The sequence below is a fragment of the Bufo gargarizans genome, chromosome 5 (genome assembly GCF_014858855.1).
Source record: "Bufo gargarizans isolate SCDJY-AF-19 chromosome 5, ASM1485885v1, whole genome shotgun sequence".
Classification (NCBI taxonomy): Eukaryota; Metazoa; Chordata; class Amphibia; order Anura; family Bufonidae; genus Bufo; species Bufo gargarizans.
The window spans coordinates 133,592,395-133,613,267 of NC_058084.1; the positions used below are offsets into that span (position 1 = coordinate 133,592,395).

A 20,873-nucleotide genomic window follows, 5' to 3' on the forward strand; every position below is an offset into this window, starting at 1 on the left:
GCAGGATAGCAGGCTGAACTGGATGGACAGACGTCTTTTTTCAGCCTTATAAGCTATGTTACTGTGTTACTAATGGATCATATTCTGCTGATTTCTTTACAAATGATATAATTAGAGATACACTTTAAATATTGCCATGACTATGTTACGTTGTTGTGCCCTGCCAGCAATAAATGCAGACTTTTCAGTATAATAATTAGAAAGGAAGACCCCAAAATGGACTGATATCGACATTGCCATCCAGTGCCTGTTTTAGACAAAATGTGGCCCTTGCAAAATTAAAAGTGGGGCCCAAAATTCTGAAGTATTGTACCAACAGTCATATTCAGTCAATTTAGTATATTAAAACAAATATAACCACGTATAATAGTTTTAATTACATTAAACAAATAGTATATAGTATAACCCCCTCCGAGCCCCAAACTGTATATAGTATAGCACCCCCAGCCCCATACACTATGTAGTAATACACCCCCAGCCCCACCCAGTATTTGGTATAACACCTCCAGCCTCCACCCCAGGGTTCATGCTGCCCTAGGCACTTTAGTGCCCCCCCCCCCCTTACTGATGTCCACATAATTTAGCTAGTTAATAGAAAACGCTCCCTAGACCGTCAGCTATCCCTCACTCCCCCATATAATTTCCCCACATGCATGCACACTGAAAGCCAGGCTGCAAAAAAAATTTAAAGTTTCCTACACCAGCGTTACTAAGAGGCCCACTGGAGTTAGGTGAACCTAATTTATTAAGAGGGTAGACCTCTTAATAAATTAGGCACCGCTTTCAGCAGTCCATACAGCTGTCTCCTCACTGATGGCATCTCAGTGACAGGTCATGTCACACAGCGGCTCCTACTTTCTCCTTGGTGGTGCCAGTGTCTATCACTGCCTAAAGCTGATTGGTGGAGCAGCAGTTACCGCTCACTGAAGCTCCACCCATCAGCTTAGAGCTTAGTACCACAGAGGAGAGGGAGGGGAATCGCTCTTCTCCCTCCTCCTCCTCTACCTTGTTGACGCTGTAGACAGGGCTGATTCTAGCTTTTCTGCTGCCTGAGGTGAAAATTGAATGGTGACCCTCCTTCCCGTGCCAAATTCTCAATCCAAAAATTCTGCACTAATTACCTCTTACTTCCAGTGATGTTTTCTCCTTTGGTGTAGCACTGACCACACATGACTGTGATGTGATCCTTCAGCTCCTGCGGTGCATCCTGGTCTGTAGTCACTGCTGTTGTTTCAGTGGTTGTGGACCAGCTGAGCAGGGGGCTTTTTTACAGTTGGGGGCCCTGGGAAATTGCCCTGTTTGCCCCCCCCCCCCCAATTGCCAGCTCTCTTGCCATCCCAATGGAGTCCAGATACTTTGATTGCAGGTTTAATCCATTTATTGTCAGTGTATAAAAACAGCGCGTTTCGGGACTGTACCAGTCTTTTTCTCAGGCAATACACTACACCATGTATTGACTGAGGAAGGGACTGGTACAGTCCTGAAACACATTGCTGGTATTAGTCTATTTTTGGGTTCTCGGTGACGACTTTGCACTCCGGACCTCCTCTCCATCTGGACAGTGAGGCAGCGGCTTACTACCCATAGCGCTTCAGGCCTTTTGGTATATTGTGCCCCTAGCTAGAAGATAAGTTGATTGGTACCAGCTCGTACCTTTTCACCCATGTGCATTTTTTGTGCATTTTCCACTAGACAGTAACTGAAAACTTCTTTACAATAATGTGCCTGGTCTTTAAACAAAGCTTATTCATTTTAATACTGTTATGTCGAGATGCTCATTTGGCTATAAGTCTGCATTGACCCATCCGAAAATAAAGAAGTATCCTGCCAAATAATACAATAGAGGTTTTCAAACTAGAAAAAAGGACATGAAATATCAATGTAGGGGGCAGCATATCAAGCAGGGGCAGCCCTCACTTTGATGTCAGTTTGCCCTGACAGGGCACATGGATGAGGGATAGATCTTTTACCATGTCTATCTTCTCTTTGACAGGTTGCCGTTGTACAGGCGCTGGAGCACTCAGTAATAACTGTGACACACTGACAGGACAGTGTCCCTGCCGTGCAGGATACCGGGGAATGGCTTGCGATACTTGTGCCCCTGGATACTTCTATATCCATTCTGTCAAAGTAAGTCTAACGATAGTCAACGCAACAGCTTGCCATCGATTTAGCCCAGCAGGTTCACCTCTATTCAGTCTCTACTATAGGATCTGCTCAAGTGTTGTGGTCAGGGCAGAGTATAAGTATGAGCTGGCGGATTGTGCATGCAGGGGATGCACTGAAAAGGTGAGAAAGGCATCTGACAGAGCCGTTCACCTCCATTTAGTTGCCTAGATGACAGTGACATTATGCTGGCAAACAGCATATATATGGTACATGGGCTCCAGCTATAGGAATCTGGACAGGGTGCAGTTACCTAAGTAAATGAGTAGGCAAGAGGCTGTTACAGAGGTCCCTGGAGCTCCATACTACAAAGCCATTAGCATTCATTCTACTGATGTGTCAGGGTCCAAATTGGGTTTCATTACAGAATCATTCTCCCCTAGCAGCAATACAATATGGCGTCCAGTGAACAGAGCTGTAAAATGCTTGTGTGGATGTTTTGGTTTGCCTCAACAATTGCCCTAAAATAATCCTGTACATATGAAGGTAGCTGTAATTTTGTAATGTATTTATTTTGCCTTCATTGCTCCTCTCTTCCGGGCTGTGGTCACATGACCATGTCCATGCCGCTCTTTCTTATTTCCTGTGATGTTATATAGGGGCAGTGATAGGGGAGTGTCTGTGTAACTAGCTGGGTGGGAGGAGCTATGAACCAGCTGGTCATTGTTAGGGGTGGAGCTGAAGCTGTGGCAGAGAAAGGAGAAGTGCATCATGGGTTTGGTTGGATACAGGAACAGGAAGTGCTACATACAGGAGGGAAAGAAACCAGAGGGATTGGTTTACATGGTGAAAACAGGTCAGGAGAGTCCAAACTGAAAAAAAAACATGGGGTAGATGTTTATGAGGTAAGCAACTACATGATCCTATCTGTTATAAACCATGGTAATCTTGTAAAACCCCTTAAATTCATATAATATATTAAAAATTAAAGGGTTTCTACCACTTGGATTTCACATAATTAGGTGTCAGACACTAGCGCTCCACTAGTGTCTGCTCTGCCAAACTATCCTGCTATAATAGCTTTTGGGGCAGCCGTTTACCTAAAAAAAGAACTTTTATTAATATGCTAATGACCCTCTAGGTGCTATGGGGGCGTCATTAGCACCTAGAGGATCGGTCTACCTTCTCAAGATGCCGCCGCTCAGCGCCTCCCTCCACCTCGCCCATCTGCTTCGGAATGCATCAAACGGACGACTTCACGCGCATGCGCCGTGCGCGGCTGTATTCGGCGCATGCGCAGTGAATGTCCGACCGCTTCCCTTCTCAGACATCTCCACTGCGCCGATGACGTCATCGGCGCAGGCGCAGTGGAGATGTCTGAGAAGGGAAGCGGTCGGACATTCACTGCGCATGCGCCGAATACAGCCGCGCACGGCGCATGCGCGTGAAGTCGTCCGTTTGATGCATTCCGAAGCAGATGGGCGGGCTGGAGGGAGGCGCTGAGCGGCGGCATCTTGAGAAGGTAGACCGATCCTCTAGGTGCTAATGACGCCCCCATAGCACCTAGAGGGTCATTAGCATATTAATAAAAGTTCTTTTTTTAGGTAAACGGCTGCCCCAAAAGCTATTATAGCAGGATAGTTTGGCAGAGCAGACACTAGCGGAGCGCTAGTGTCTGACACCTAATTATGTGAAATCCAAGTGGTAGAAACCCTTTAAATTAGTTCAAGATAAAATACTTGAAAAACAAGTTCATCCCACGTGTGCCTTACATTGACAGGATTTTCCATTAATTAAAACATCCTCACCACACAGTATAAAAGACAGACTTTTTATTTCAAGCGCTGATAAACTGGGTCCAAGGTATGAGTCAGGCAGCTGCTTCTTGTGACCGCCGGCAGCACCATAGAATCCTGATATACTGCCGTATTGTCCAAAGGTTATTTAACTTCCCTTTTATGATCCTGCACTGGGGCCTATTTCTGGGTGTGAATCCCTCTGCAGATTTGTAATGGTTTTCTAGCCTCATAAATTAATTTAAAAATAGTTAAAAGTAAGAAAAAATATCAGTTTATTCTTACAGGTAAACAGATATTCTCTATTGCTTCAGTAAGGGCATTATATGACTGGCATATTTTCCAGCTCCACAGTGATGGATTTATTTTTTATAGAATGGGCATAGTTTCACATTGAATTCCTTTTTTGTTGATATTGTATTTAATTTCCTGTCAGTGTCACAGAAAATAATTTATGGTTTATTCAGTGTATAAGGCCGTTTCCTTTCATTGTTTAGGGTGTGATTGCAATCCTGCTGGCGTGCTCCCCGAGATATGCAGTCCCACAGGAAAGTGCCTGTGCAAGCTTCGAGTGGCGGGGACACAATGTGACCAGTGTCGGCCCGGCTACCATTCATTTCCAAGCTGTAAAGGTTAGTTTCATAATGGCTATTTCATCAAGAACAAGCATGCATATACAGTGGATATAAAAAAAGTCTGCACACCCCTGTTAAAATGTCAGGTTTCTGTGATGTAAAAAAATGAGACAAAGATAAATCATTTCAGAACTTTTTCCACCTTTAATGTGACCTATAAACTGTACAACTTACGGTAATTAAAAAACTAACTAAAATCTTTTAGGTAGAGGGAAGAAAAAAAATATAAAAATAAAATAATATGGTTACATAAGTGTGCACACCCTTAAACTAATACTTTGTTGAAGCACCTTTAGATTTTATTACAGCACTTTTTGGGTATGAGTCTATCAGCATGGCACATTTTCACTTGGCAAGATTTGCCCACTCTACTTTGCAAAAACATTCAAAATCTGTCAGATTGCGAGGACATCTCCTGTGCACAGCCCTCTTCAGATCACCCCACAGATTTTCATTCGGATTCAGGTCTGGGCTCTGGCTGGGCCATTCCAAAACTTTAATCTTCTCCTGGTGAAGCCATTCCTTGGTTGATTTGGATGTATGCTTTGGGTCATTGTCATGCTAAAAGAGGAAGTTCCTCTTCATGTTCAGCTTTCTAGCAGAAGCCTGAAGGTTTTGTGCCAATATTGACTGGTATTTGAAACTGTTCATAATGCCCTCTAGCTTAACTAAGGCCCCAGTTCCAGCTGAAGAAAAACAGCCCCAAAGCGTGATGCTGCCACCACCATGCTTCACTGTGGGTATGGTGTTCTTTCGGTGATGTGCAGTGTTGTTTTGGCGCCAAACATATCTTTTGGAATTATGGCCAAAAAGTTCAACCTTGGTTTCATCAGACCACAACACCTTTTCCCACATGCTTTTGGGAGACTTCAGATGTGTTTTTGCAAAATGTAGCCTGGCTTGGATGTTTTTCTTCGTGAGAAAAGGCTTTCGTCTTGCCACTCTACCCCATAGCCCAGACATATGAAGAATACGGGAGATTGTTGTCACATGTACCACACAGCCAGTACTTGCCAGATATTCCTGCAGCTCCTTTAATGTTGCTGTAGGCCTCTTGGTAGCCTCCCAGACCAGTTTTCTTCTCGTCTTTTCAGAAATTTTGGAGGGACGTCCAGTTCTTGGTAATGTCACTGTTGTGCCATATTTTCCATGGTATATCTAATGCCTTGGAAATTCTTTTGTACCCTTCTCCTGACTGATACCTTTTAACAATGAGATCCCTCTGATGCTTTGGAAGCTCTCTGTGGACCATGGCTTTTGCTGTGGGATGCGAATAAGGCCTCATGCACACGACCGTTGTCTGGGTCCGCATCCGAGTCGCCGCTTTGGCGGCTCGGATGCGGACCCATTTGCTCCATGGGGCCGCAAAAGATGCGGACAGCATTCCGTTTGCTGTACGCATCCGTGGCTCCGTTCCGCGGCCCCGCTTAAAAATATAACATGTCCTATTTTTGTCCACGCTTTCAGTGCTCCAGACTAAAAAAAATACCTAGTAGCCATTGGCTCCTGAACTGAAAAATTTAGGAGCCAAATCAAATTTTTAGTCGCCAAATCGAAACCGAATCAAAATTTTGGTATCGTGACAACGCTACGCCGATCAGATCGGCATAGGGTTGTTTTGATACCAAAATTTTGATTAGCTTTCGTCACCATAAAAAAGTATTGCGATACTCAATACCGCGCAAAAAAAAAAAAAAAAAAACACCAAAAAAAGCCGCGTGCATTTCGCATTTTATGAAACATTCAGCCCATAATAGAACAGTCCTATCCTATTTTTTTGGGTGACAAGGTGACAAAAAAATGGCGAATGCTCACCGCAGAGGAGATTTTTTTAATAATGTAATAGTTTGGACAGCGCTATGTAATATGTTTATTTATTTATTGTTTATATATTTTATATGTAAAATTGGGAAAGGGGGGATTTAAAATATTTTAGGGTACTTTCACACTAGCGTTTTTCTTTTTCGGCATAGAGTTCTGTCACACAGAGGCTCTATACCGGAAAAGAACTGATCAGGCATATCCCCATGCATTCTGAATAGAGAGTAATTCGTTCAGGATGCGTCAGGATGTCTTTAGTTCAGTCATTTTGACTGATCAGGCAAAAGATAAAACCGCAGCATGCTACGGTTTTATCTCCGGCGAAAAAAACTGAAGATTTGCCTGAATGCCGGATCCATCATTTTTTCCCATAGGAATGTATTAGTCCCGGATCTGGCATTCAAAATACCGGACTGCACCCGCACTAAATCCAGACCCATTTACTTCTATGGGGCTGTGCACATGAGTGGTGATTTTCACACATCACTTGTGCGTTGCGTGAAAATCGCAGCATGTTCTATGTTGTGCGTTTTTCATGCAACGCAGGCCCCATAGAAGCTAATGGGGCTGCGTGAAAATCGCAAGCATCCACAAGCAAGTGCGGATGCGGTGCGATTTTTACTCATGGTTGCTAGGATGAAAGTCTATTCACTGTATTATTTTCCCTTATAACATGGCTATAAGGGAAAATAATAGCATTCTTTAATACAGAATGCATAGTAGAAGGTCAATATAATAAACATTGGTGGCACAGTGTGCCCCCCCCCCTCAATATAATAAACATTGGTGGTGCAGTGCGCACCCCCCCCCCAACACCCCAGTATAATAAACATTGGGGGGCGCAGTGTGCCCCCCCTCAATATAATAAACATTGGTGGTGCAGTGTGCACCCCCCCAACACCCCAGTATAATAAACATTGGGGGGCGCAGTGTGCCCCCCCCCTCAATATAATAAACATTGGTGGCGTAGCGCGCCCCCCCTCAATATAATGAACATTGGTGGCGCAGTGGGCAGTGCCAATGAGGGTTAAAAAATAAATTAAAAAATTAACTCACCTCCTCCAATTGATCGTCTCCTGTTCTTTCTTCACGACCTGTCAAAGGACCTGTGGTGATATCACTGTGCTCATCACATGATACATCACATGATTCATCTCTATGGTAATGGACCATGTGATGAGCTCAGTGACGTCACCACAGGTCCTGAAGAAAGAACAGGAGACTGGCAGCTACACGATCATCTGGAGGAGGTGAGTTAATTTTTTTTAAATTATTTTTTAACGTCATTGGCACTTCCCACTGAGCCACCAATGTTTCTTATACTGTGGTGTTGGGGGGGGGGGGCACACTGTGCCACCAATGTTTCTTATACTGGGGTGTTGGGGGGGGCACACTGTGCCACCAATGTTTCTTATACTGGGGTGTTGGGGGGGCACACTGTGCCACCAATGTTTCTTATGCTGGGGTGTTGGGGGGGGGCACACTGTGCCACCAATGTTTCTTATAATGGGGTGTTGGGGGGGGCACACTGTACAGGGAGTCTAAGAAAGAATCAAATGAGTCACTAACTAAGTCGGATCTTTAGATTCTTTTAACCTGTGACTCATTCGATTCTTTCTGACTCCCTGCACTTGTGTCAGTGACTCAGACTCAGAGCTGCTAGTGCTTGTCTTGCCTCAGCTCTGATTGGTTGGTGGGTGGGGAGGGGAGGGGCTGGCAGAAGCAGCTTCCACTCTAGGATCAGATTACACTCCTCCCAGCCCCTCCCCTCCCTGCTGCCAGCGTCTCTGCTGTTGTGTGCTGTGACTCACTGCCTCAGACTGAGAAGAACATCGGCGGCGGCGGCGGGGCAGAGAACTATCAGCTCCTGTGCCCGTCGCTGTTCAACTGCAGAGCTGCCGCGGAGGGTCTAGTCGCAAATGGCGACAAGACTAAAAAGTCTTGTCGCCATTTGTAAATTCTAAGTCGCATTGGCGACCATTTTGGTCGCCATCTGGAGCCCTGGCTTTGCGGACAAGAATAGGCATTTATATTGCCGGCACCCGTTCCGTTCCGCAAATTGCGGAAGGCAACACGGGCGGCTTACGTTTTTTGCGGATCCGCGGTTTCCGGACCGCAAAAAACAGCACGGCCGTGTGCATGAGGCCTAAGAAAATTTCAGGAAAGACCAACTAGAGCACCTGAACTTTATTTGGGGTTAATCATAGGCACTTTAAATGATGGCAGGTGTATGCTGGCTCCTATTTAAGATGATTTTGAATGTGTTTGCTTAGGGCAGGCATCCTCAAACTGCGGCCCTCCAGCTGTTGTAAAACTACAACTCCCACAATGCCCTGCTGTAGGCTGATACCTGTAGGTTGTTCGGGCATGCTGGGAGTTGTAGTTTTGTAACAGCTGGAGGGCCGCAGTTTGAGGATGCCTGGCTTAGGGTGTTATAAGAGGGTGTGCACACTTATGCAACCACATTATTATTATTTTTTAGTTTTCTTCCCTCTACCTAAAAGATTTCAGATTGTTTTTCAATTGAGTTGTACAGTTTATAGGTCACATTAAAGGTGGAAAAAGTTCTGAAACGATTTATCTTTGTCTCATTTTTTCACAGCACAGAAACCTGACATTTTAACAGGGGTGTGTAGACTTTTTATATCCACTGTAGGTGAAGACTTACTACTACTGTCTAGACAGCATAAACAGGGACAGGCAGTCTAAGGGTCCATTCACACGTCCGCAAAATGGGTCCGCATCTGTTCCGCAATTTTGAGGAACAGGTGTGCACCCATTCATTTTCGATAGGGCCGGAATGTGCTGTCCGCATCCACATTTGCAGATCCACACTTCTGGTTCTGCACAAAAAAATAGAACATGTCCTATTCTTGTCTGCAATTGCAAAATGCGGAACACACATTGCCGGTGTCCGTGTTTTGCGCTTCCACAATTTTCCGATCCACAAAACACATACGGACGTGTGAATTGACCCTAAAGATGTGCCAAATTTTTCCTGGTAGCTCACGCTGTATGATAAATTTGCAGTTTTAGCACACAGTGCTAAAACTAAAGCCATGCCTAATTTCCTTAAAAACACTTCGCTTTCCCACTAAGCCATGCCCATTTTCCAATAACGGCACAATAAGTGCCTAAGGGCTCTTTCACACTTGCGTTGTCCGGATCCGGCGTGTACTCCATTTGCTGGAATTACACGCCGGATCCGGAAAAACGCAAGTGAACTGAAAGCATTTGAAGACGGATCCGTCTTCAAAATGCGTTCAGTGTTACTATGGCAGCCAGGAAGCTATTAAAGTTCTGGTTGCCATAGTAGTAGTGGGGAGCGGGGGAGCAGTATACTTACCGTCCGTGCGGCTCCCGGGGCGCTCCAGAGTGACGTCAGAGCGCCCCATGCGCATGGAGGACGTGCCATGCGATCACGTCATCCATGCGCGTGGGGCGCCCTGACATCACTCTGGAGCGCCCCGGGAGCCGCACGGACAGTAAGTATACTGCTCCCCCGCTCCCCACTACACTTTACCATGGCTGCCAGGACCTTAGCGTCCTAAATTGTGCCAGGACCTTAGCGTTGATAAATTGTATAAAACTTACATAAATAAAAAAAATTGTATACATATTAGGTATTGCCGCGTCCGTGACAACCTGCTCTATAAAATTACCACATGATCTAACCTGTCAGATGAATGTTGTAAATAACAAAAAAAAAAAATGTGCCAAAAAAGCTATTTCTTGTTACCTTGCCGCACAAAAAGTGTAATATAGAGCAACCAAAAATCATATGTACCCTAAACTAGTACCAACAATACTGCCACCCTATTCCGTACTTTCTAAAATGGGGTCACTTTTTTGGAGTTTCTACTCTAGGGGTGCATCAGGGGGGCTTCAAATGGGACATGGTGTCAAAAAAACTGTCCAGCAAAATCTGCCTTCCAAAAACCGTATGGCATTCCTTTCCTTCTGCGCCCTGCCGTGTGCCCGTACAGCAGTTTACGACCACATATGGGGTGTTTCTGTAAACTACAGAATCAGGGCCATAAATAATGAGTTTTGTTTGGCTGTTAACCCTTGCTTTGTAACTGGAAAAAAAATATTAAAATGGAAAATCTGCCAAAAAAGTGAAATTTTGAAATTGTATCTCTATTTTCCATTAAATCTTGTGCAACACCTAAAGGGTTGACAAAGTTTGTAAAATCAGTTTTGAATACCTTGAGGGGTGTAGTTTCTTAGATGGGAGGACGCCGTGATACGGCAAAACATGTCGGGGGGCAGCGTGAGGCTTTAATTTTATTACAGTTATCACTGTGACCATTGAATAGAGAAAAACAATAGACACAATGCCAATAATAATGTGGGCAAGCGCGCAGCTCAGCATGGCAATAGGGTGTCAAGTCTAAGTAGGAGGCTTAATAAGTCAGCTAAGGTTACTGACAATAAGCCCTAAGAGACAAACAAGGCCAGTGAAACTGGAAATTTTAAAACACTAAATATGTGTCGGAGCACTATTAGAAAGTTTTATTTATGACTATTAAAAGTTAAGTCTTAGGAAATCGGTAGGTGCAGGGAAAAAAGGTGTTAATAAGTCCAAAAGGACATTAGTAGTAGGTAGATGTTGATTAACACACCTTATCCCTGCACTTAAAGGGAAAAACTAAGTAGTTGTAGTTTCTTAGATGGGGTCACTTTTTTGGAGTTTCTACTCTAGGGGTGCATCAGGGGGGCTTCAAATGGGACATGGTGTCAAAAAAACTGTCCAGCAAAATCTGGCTTCCAAAAACCATACGGCGCACCTTTCACTCTACGCCCCGCTGTGTGGCCGTACAGTAGTTTACGGCCACATTTGGGGTGTTTCTGTAAACAGCAGAGTCAGGGCAATAAAGATACAGTCTTGTTTGGCTGTTAACCCTTGCTTTGTTAGTGGAAAAAATGGGTTAAAATGGAAAATTAGGCAAAAAAATGAAATTCTCAAATTTCATCCCAATTTGCCAATAACTCTTGTGCAACACCTAAAGGGTTAACTAAGTTTGTAAAATCAGTTTTGAATACCTTGAGGGGTGTAGTTTCTTAGATGGGGTCACTTTATGGAGTTTCTACTCTAGGGGTGCATCAGGGGGCTTCAAATGGGACATGGAGTCAAAAAAACTGTCCAGCAAAATCTGGCTTCCAAAAACCAAACGGCGCACCTTTCACTCTACGCCCCGCTGTGTGGCCGTACAGTAGTTTACGGACACATACTGGGTGTTTCTGTAAACAGCAGAGTCAGGGCAATAAAGATACAGTCTTGTTTGGCTGTTAACCCTTGCTTTGTTAGTGTAAAAAATGGGTTAAAATGGAAAATTAGGCAAAAAAATGAAATTCTCAAATTTCATCCCCATTTGCCAATAACTCTTGTGCAACACCTAAAGGGTTAACGGAGTTTGTAAAATCAGTTTTGAATACCTTGAGGGGTGTAGTTTATAGAATGGGGTCATTTTTGGGCGGTTTCTATTATGTAAGCCTCGCAAAGTGACTTCAGAGCTGTAGTGGTCCCTAAAAATTGGGTTTTTGTAAATTTCTGAAAAATTTCAAGATTTGCTTCTAAACTTCTAAGCCTTGTAACATCCCCAAAAAATAAAATATCATTCCCAAAATAATTCAAACATGAAGTAGACATATGGGGAATGTTAAGTCATCACAATTTTTGGGGGTATTGCTATGTATTACAGAAGTAGAGAAACTGAAACTTTGAAATTTGCTAATTTTTCAAAATTTTTGGTAAATTAGGTATTTTATTATGCAAAAAAAATTATTTTTTTTTACTTTATTTTACCAGTGTCATGAAGTACAATATGTGACGAAAAAACAATCTCAGAATGGCCTGGATAAGTCAAAGTGTTTTAAAGTTATCAGCACTTAAAGTGACACTGGTCAGATTTGCAAAAAATGGCCTGGTCCTTAAGGTGAAAATGAGCCCGGTCCTTAAGGGGTTAAAAACTACAACTTGTCCTGCAAAAAACAAGCCCCATACGACTACATAGACAGAATAAAAAAGTCGTAGCTCTTGAAAGGAGACAATTAAAAAATGTGCTTGTTCAGTAAGGCCCAAAACAGGCAGGTTGGCTGTTCACTAAAGGGTTAAGATTCTGTATCTGTAGGCTAACTACAGTCATATGGAAAATCACAGATAACATATTGCCATCATATGAATTGTGTTTAAAGAGACATCCCACGATTAATGAATAAAAAATGAAATTCAGACATCATATAGTACAAGACAATACCTTTCTAACAAAGCTAGAACCAGCCCTGGGCCTCATGTGTCCAGAGATCTCCACAATAATTCCAATTGCTCTGCTAGATTTATTTAAAGCATGGGGGGGGGGGGGGTCCTTTCTGCTGCAGCTGTCTTCCTATGACAGTTTAGGAGGCAGTTGAGGTTGGAATTAAGCATGTGCGTCCACCTGAAAAAGGTGGACAGAGAAATCAGACAAAGAACAAACAGCAGGTGGCGCTATACAGATACATTTTATTAAATAACTCAGTTGCTATACTAAATGTTTAATTACATGCAATGACAAAAGTATTCAGATCCAGGAGCTGGTTTGAAAACGCCTGAATATTATTCATGTTACAGGTGTCATACTTTGACCAATTCAGCCTCATTTTTCTTTTAACACTAGAATGTGACTGTGATATAATTGGCGCCGCAGACCCTTCATGTGGTTATAATGGAGAATGTCAATGCCGCCCTCACTATTCTGGACTGACATGTAATCAGTGTGCTCCTAATTTTTACAACTACCCGGCTTGTAGAGGTAAGAATAACAGACCATCATAATGTGATGATAAGACCAACAGTGCAGGGAGGTATCACAGTATATCATGCCCTTCTGCAACATTGCTTTTTGCCATCCGAAACCAGAGACGGGCGAGTCTTCTGAAAACAATGTTTGTACTTTAGGCTCCATTCACACGTCCGTAATAATGGGTCCTCATCCGTTCTGCAAATTGGGGAACGGCCGCGCCGCGGAACCATTCATTCTCTATGGGGATGGAATGAATGCGGACAGCACACAGTGTGCTGTCCGCATCCTCATTTCCGGAGCGCGCCGCCGATAATTCGGCCCGCGGCTCCGGAAAAAAAAAGAACATATTCTATTCTTGTCTGCAATTGTAGACAAGAATAGGCATTTCTATGGGGGTGCCGGCCGGGTGTATTGCAGATCCGCAATGCACTACGGACGTGTGAATGGACCCTTATTCTGACTTCTTTCTACTTTCTTAGAAGCACTCTGGCAGGTTTGCTTTGTACGTATAATGCTAGCGACCAGTTACAGTCGAGCAGTGTAGTTTGCATTATCCCCGCTCATTTGCATCCATACATTCTGACTACTAGGAGGTAAACTACAGCGTTGCTTCATTACGTATGAAATCCCCCCTGGAAGCTCAGAAATCCCACCCTCCCCACCCAGCTCCTCAATTTTTTTAGTTTCTCTGTATGCCTCCTCATACGTATAGTGCATCTGAAGATTTGATTTCTGCCTTAGATAAGGACCAGGAGTGCATACAGTGATTATCTGCGGAGTTATAAAACTCCTCTGACTCACACTGTCTATACCAGGGGTGTCAAAATCATTTTTGCCAATGGCCACATCAGCATTATGGCTGTCTTTAAAGGGCCGTTAGTAATACTGCGACTGAATGAATGTAACTATGCCAGTTAGGTGTAGCTACATTTATCGTCTGTTGGAGGCAAACCATAAGGCTGATGTTAACATATTGTTGAATAACACAAAACAGGTTTGTAAAACATCCTTACCTATTATTTTTTGGGGGCTGGATTTCTGACACTGTTTTGCCCCCACAGAGCCTGCTACCACATTGCCCCCACAGAGCCTGCTACCACATTGCCCCCACAGAGCCTGCTACCACATTGCCCCCACAGAGCCTGCTACCACATTGCCCCCACAGAGCCTGCTACCAAATTTCCCCCAACAGAGCCTGCTACCACATTGCCCCCACAGAGCCTGCTACCACATTGCCCCCACAGAGCCTGCTACCACATTGCCCCCACAGAGCCTGCTACCACATTGCCCCCACAGAGCCTGCTGTCATATTGCCCTCACTGAGCCTGCTGCCAGATTGCCTGCACAGAGCCTGCCGCCATGTTGACCCCAGAGAGCCTGCTGTCACCAGTTGTATTTAGCTCCATTCCTGCTCCATGTGGGCACAAAAAGAAAATGGCGACCGGCAATCATCTGTACTCTCACCTATACCTTCCTGGCCGCTCAGCAATAACATTGAAGGAGCGCCCCCACTACGCTACGCTACCACTACATAGCATGGCTGTGAAGCTATGGCGTGCTACGTCAATGTGATTGCTGATGTGATTGGTGTAAATATACATTGCGGCACTATCACACATATTACGGCCTTACCACCGGGCCACAAAAAATGAGACCAGATTCGGCCCGTGGGCCTTGTGTTTGACACTTGTGGTCTATACATCCGTGTATGCTGTGTGCAGAATCTTCAGTGTATTTTTATGAGATGCAACTTCACACTGCTCCCATCTTGTGCCTCCTGCTTGTAAGAGCTGATGGAGAAGCCCATCACAAGCAGGGAGACAGGCTGAAGCTGCATCACATAGAATACACTGAGACTGTAATCGGAATTATGGGACAGCTCTACATCAGTGATCTATCAATGGCTGCTCTTAGTGTGATAAGACTTCATCCCCTTTGTCTCTGCAATGCCAAAGGCATGATGGAAAAATATAAGCTTTATTAGGGGAACCATATGTAAGGGAAAGAAGGAATCAAGATGGTGGACAACCCATAAATTACGCATGAATTAAAACAAGTACACACAAAAGTCTCTACATTATTCTTTTATATGCTGCATTATATAGCCTTTTTTCTGGAGTGAGGTTAACTATTTATAGAAAAAAAAAATCCAAACCAAGTTTCCATTGCCAAGAAATGTTTTTGTGCTGTACACGTAACAGCAGTTTCTAATATTTGCATCATTGCTGTTCAGCCTGTCAGTGTTCCCCTCAAGGCTCCTATCAGAGTACATGCGACCCTATTACTGGACAGTGTGACTGCCGACCAGGGATAACTGGGCAGAAGTGTGACAGATGCTTTTCTGGATTAGATAACTATCCATATTGTCAAGGTAAGTTCTTGCTGTCATATACATGATGGTGATGTATTGTAATGATTGTGTAACACAAGACACAAAAGAGAGATTTTCTTAAAGGGGTTGACCAGTTTATAATGCTAGCTGCACATGTGCTGGTAACATTGTGGATGAGGCTGTCTGGGGATAGTAGGGTGCGCCACATGCATATTAGATTGTTGGATGGTCCTACTGAAAAAGGTAAATTTGGTGGACCATAGTCTAGTGCAAGGAACTGCAACTTTTGGCACTCCAGCTGCTGTGAAGCTACAACTCCCAACATGCACACTTACTTGGCTGTTCTTGTAACTCCCATAGAAGTGAAAGAAGGATTCTGGGAGTTGTAGTTTCAGAACAGCTGAAGTGCTGGAGGTTGCTGAATCCTTGGTCTAAAGCAGGGTTTCACAACATTTTCTGCTTGGGGGCCACATTGTCAGACTGAACCAACGACCAGGGCCGAAAATAAAATTTGAAAGGGTATTAACAACTGAAATACTGTTATGTTATACATGTCTGTTACCAGATGGTTGGGGGATGCACAGAATGGATGGTATCAAGGGCCGCATGTGGCCCCCTGGCCGCAGGTTGTGCACCCCTGGTCTAAAGTGTATGGAGTCCCTTAAATATTAGCAATAGCTGGAGAGCCACAAGGTCTAAAGTCTGATTATACTTGTTTTTCTTTTAGCTTTTTAACAGCTTTGTAAGATTCACAAAAACAAACATGTTCTGGGTAATTTGCTTTCATGCATATTAGAACTTATGTCACAATACAGGCTCCTTGGCATATTTCCCCTAGTATTTTAGACTTCTGGGCTCACATCCAATGCTCTTACTCCTATTGAACTTTTTTCCCCAAGTATTATTAAGAAGACAAAAGTGTGTGATCTTTTTTTCAGCTTTGAGGTGCAGTCCTAAAGGAAAGAACTGCCGGACAAAGGACTTTTGAGAGCTCAGCGCTGGTTTTATAACACCCAGATCTCTAGGGATTGTTTATCAACTCTGCTTGGTTACAAGCGTGCCATAAACCATCATGGAAGGCTCCTTAGATGAATGTTCTTTGGGAATGTTTGGATTGATTCCACCAGTTTAGAGGCCCCATTGGTGACACACGTTTTATGAATGCTGGCACGAATAGTGATTTCCCAGTGTGCGGCAGTGGTTTTTACGAGGGGTATCTTTTGATGTCCTGTAACAAATGTCAGTGGTCTTGTAGCAGGAGATAAAACATATGAAGGAATAGAGGCTTTCTCATGGTACTACATCATTAAGCATGCCCTTTTAGAGTTTAGTTATTATTATGGGTGTTTTTCTTGTCAAAACCTCTTAAAGGGAGTTTTTCGATAGATTTACACTAGTTTTATGGGGCAAAAAGTCAGATATTTCTGTGTGACATGGTTCTTTCACTACATATTAATGTAAATTATAACTTTCTAAAATTGACCTAGTTATCCATAGCAACCAATCAGATTCCATCTTTCATTTTTCAGAGCTCCTTTGGTTGCTATGGGCAACTCCCCCACAGTGTTTGTGAATAGGGTTTGTTCATCTTGGAGAATATCTGCTAAGGCATTGCTCGTTGCTGGCACGCTTTATGATTAAAAAAAAGCAATGCTATTCATATTGGAGTAAATCTGTTTAAAGGTATTAAGGGGGTTCTGAAATTGTATTTTAATCCCAAAGTCATATCATAGGATACTCTGTCAATAAATCTTTGGTGAGATGCTGGCAGCCAAGACTGAAGTCACTTTTGCTATATGGCATCCTGCACCCCTAAAAGTATATCCTCTGTAGTGCAGCATGATTCCATAAGAGAAACATATTCATGGTCCTCAGAATGAAACTAAAAGCATACCGAGGTACAGTATGGGCCCATACATTTCTGTAGGTGCCAATGCCATGCCACAGCTCTACAGTATGAATCTGTAATGTGTTCCTGTGCATCAGTTCCAACAAGAGTTCTCACACACTTAGGCCACTTTCACAGGTCAGCATTTGGTCAGTATTTTGCATCAATATTGTAAGCCAAAACCAGGAGTGGAACCTACCTACAGAGAAATGGGTACTGTTCATGTATGGGACCCACTCCTGGTTTTAGCTTAAAAATCCAGACCGAATGCTGACCATGTGAAAGAGGCCTTAATGTGGTCATAGGATTAGACGGTTTACTTCTTTATTCCTGATGTTCAGTAGTGTTTATTGTATTATTTTCTTACTATAGATGTTAATGGTGAATGTGATCCTGTAGGCACCCTTACCTCACAAGCAGTAAGTGCTTTTTCATTTTGTTTAATGGTATCTATTTATAATGATTAAAGACATGCCTGTTTTAATAGCCTCATGCATTTCCTATGTAATAACAATTCTGGAGCATCTATTATTATGGCTATATGATGTGCCATTCCTTTATTATTACTACTAGAAGTTATGAATGAATTGCTAGCAGTCTGCAGTAAGGGTACAGAGGGGAGGTAACGTTGGGGGGGTGTACCTGCACAGACTGAAAATGGCAGCACTGATTGGATAAAGTGAGTCTGTGCAGGTACACCCTGCCCCCCAACTGGTTACCTCCCCTCTGTACCCTTACTGCAGACAGCTAGCAATTCATTCTTAAAGGGCTTCTGTCTCCCCACTAAACCGTTTTTGTTTTTGGTTTGTTTACTTATAATCCCTATACTGCGATTTATGCATACATAATCTAATTAATCATTTTGGTTCAGTAGATTGTGTTAAAAGCGTGCTTTTAAAATATGCAAATTACCTTGCTACCAGCATGTAGGGCGGCTACTTGCTGGTAGCAGCCGCATCCTCCGATCCTAAAGACGCCCCCTCCGCATGTTGATTGACAGGGCCAGTGAACGGGATCGTCCTCTGCTGGCTCTGTCTGCTATCAATATCTCGCGCCTGCGCCGTAACGGTATTCAGTCGGCGTAGGCACACTGAGAGGCGGCCGCTCACTCGGCTGCTCCATCCTCAATGCGCCTGCGCCGATGACATCACATCTACACCCGACGCAGGCGCATTGAGGATAGAGCGTCCGCCTCTCAGTGCGCCTGCGCCGATTGAAGTCAGGTACGGCACAGGCGCAAGATTTTGAATGCAAACAGGGCCAGCAGAGAACGATCCTGTTCGCTGGCCATGTCAATCAACATGCGGAGGGGGCGTCTTTAGGATCGGAGGATGCGGCTGCTACCAGCAAGTAGCCGCCCTACTTGCTGGTAGCAAGGTAATTTGCATATTTTAAAAGCATGTTTTTAACACATTCTACTGAACCAAAATGATTAATTAGATTATGTATGCATAAATCGCAGTATAGGGATTATAAGTAAACAAAAAAACAGTTTAGTGGGGTGACAGAAGCCCTTTAACTTCTAGTAGAAATAATAAAGGAATGGCACAACATACAGGTATAAGAATAGATGCTCCAGAATTATTATTACACGGGGAATGCATGGAGCTATTAAAACAGACATGTCAGGATTGGTGACAGGTCCTCTTTAAGTCTGTCCCATGTAGGGCATATGTATATCTGGCAGACATGAGTCATCTGTATACAATGTTACATGAGCAGTCTACCATGTAATACTATCATACATTTCCCCTGCGGTATGAAATAGATTGTCTTTTGGAGACAACACGATTGAAAAGCATCTGGTACAAAAATGCATTTCTTTCTGTGTCTATAGATCAGTCTTCATAGTTATACAATAGATAAATTCTGCTCTTTTACTCTGAATTTCTTTTGGTAGCTTGCATTGGCAAACTTAAAGGGGTTTTCTCATCTCAGACTTTGAGGTCATATTGCTGAAATTTGCCATCAAAGTTAGATAGGCAACTATCTCAAGAAGAGGGCCCCTAAAGTCAAGGCGCACACACCATGCATGCATGGCATGCTCTCCATACACTGCTATAGGAATTTTGAAAGCAGCCGAGAGAGCACCTTCAGCTATTTTCAGAAATCTCAAAGCAGTAAATGGAGAGCGCTCTGGACGTGCATGGCTGCTTCTACATTCAACTCTTTTGGACCGCTAGAAATAGCTGAGCCAGCACTTTTCAGCTATTTTCAGGTCTCCCATAGCAATGAATAGAGGGTGGCTGCGCTTGCGCGGTGTGCTCTACATTACACTTTGGGGGCCCCTTTTGGAGTCGTACCTGTCTGGCTTTGAGGGTATATCCTACTGATTTGCTATCAAAGCCTGAGAATAGGCAATCTATTTAATTGTAGCTATAATCATGAGGGCTGGTTACTCCATCTTTAGGCAGCTGATTGGTTGTTTAGGTCACCTGACATACAATACTTAATCAGATTGGTCAGAGCTTTTACTGCAGCTCCAGCCTTTAGACTCATTTAGAGACAAACTAACCTTCAAACTCATTCACTTAACTAACTAAACTAAAAAAAATGCTATAAAGAGACACTTACAAAAAAAGGGAAAATCATTTACCTGGAATCCTAAAAATTAGTGACAAATAATAAATCTCCCATATATGGAAATGATGTACAGAACTTTGTACACTCATTTATTACTACAATTATTACTTCATATATAAGAGAAGCATAGATCTGTACACATGGTGTCAAGGCTTCTGATATAATGGATGCTATATGACATACTGGATCAATTCCATTATAACCTGTTGCTTTCCCACATGGACACATAAAGGGCCTAGCTGTTGTCTATTATATAGAGCAGTATGTTCTCTAAACGATATGGATATATTATATATTATTTCAAAAAATAGCGCAGCATGGTCTCCAAACCATACGGATAGAAAAAATACTGTTATAAATGAACTTGCATTAATTGGAATGTTTTTTATACAGGGTCGCTGCCAATGCTTACCGAGAGTGGAGGGTATAACTTGTGACCACTGCAAACCATTATTCTGGAATTTAGATGGGGACAATCCTCAGGGTTGTATTGGTAAGACACTGTGATTAGTCCTCTACCTCTATGTATGTATAGATGAGTTGTAATAAGTGCATTAATGTCAAATCTTTTGTTTCCAGACTGTGCTTGTGATGTAGAAGGAACAATAAGTGGAATAGGTGAATGTCATCAGGTAATAATACAGACGTGAAGGGGTTGTGTAAGGTTAGATGGGTCTCATTTAATATTGCTGCCCAGCTTCATTGCAGTACACAAGTTGTACGAGACAATTCTGAAAAGTTTAATATTTCATTATATTTGTATAAATGTCGCCATGTTTCTTTTCAGACTGAAGGAGATTGTCATTGTAAGCCAAACACATGCAGCACATCCTGTGGAACTTGCAAAGATGGTTATTTTTACCTGGATGGCAAGAACTATTTTGGATGTAAAGGTAATTTATTATTGAGAGTCCCAGAAAACTAAAG

At 43.2% G+C, this 20,873-nt stretch overlaps 1 protein-coding gene across 1 annotated transcript in view; it reads left to right on the top strand.

Annotated features, from left to right (window-relative positions):
* LAMA3 (laminin subunit alpha 3) overlaps window positions 1-20,873 on the top strand; it is a 238,456-nt gene that overhangs the window by 71,758 nt on the left and 145,825 nt on the right. Inside the window, 9 exon segments of the mRNA XM_044295643.1 lie at window positions 1,994-2,110; window positions 2,113-2,130; window positions 4,400-4,534; window positions 13,018-13,152; window positions 15,377-15,514; window positions 17,736-17,782; window positions 20,340-20,439; window positions 20,526-20,578; window positions 20,734-20,839. Coding sequence (XP_044151578.1) covers window positions 1,994-2,110; window positions 2,113-2,130; window positions 4,400-4,534; window positions 13,018-13,152; window positions 15,377-15,514; window positions 17,736-17,782; window positions 20,340-20,439; window positions 20,526-20,578; window positions 20,734-20,839 — 849 coding nt within the window.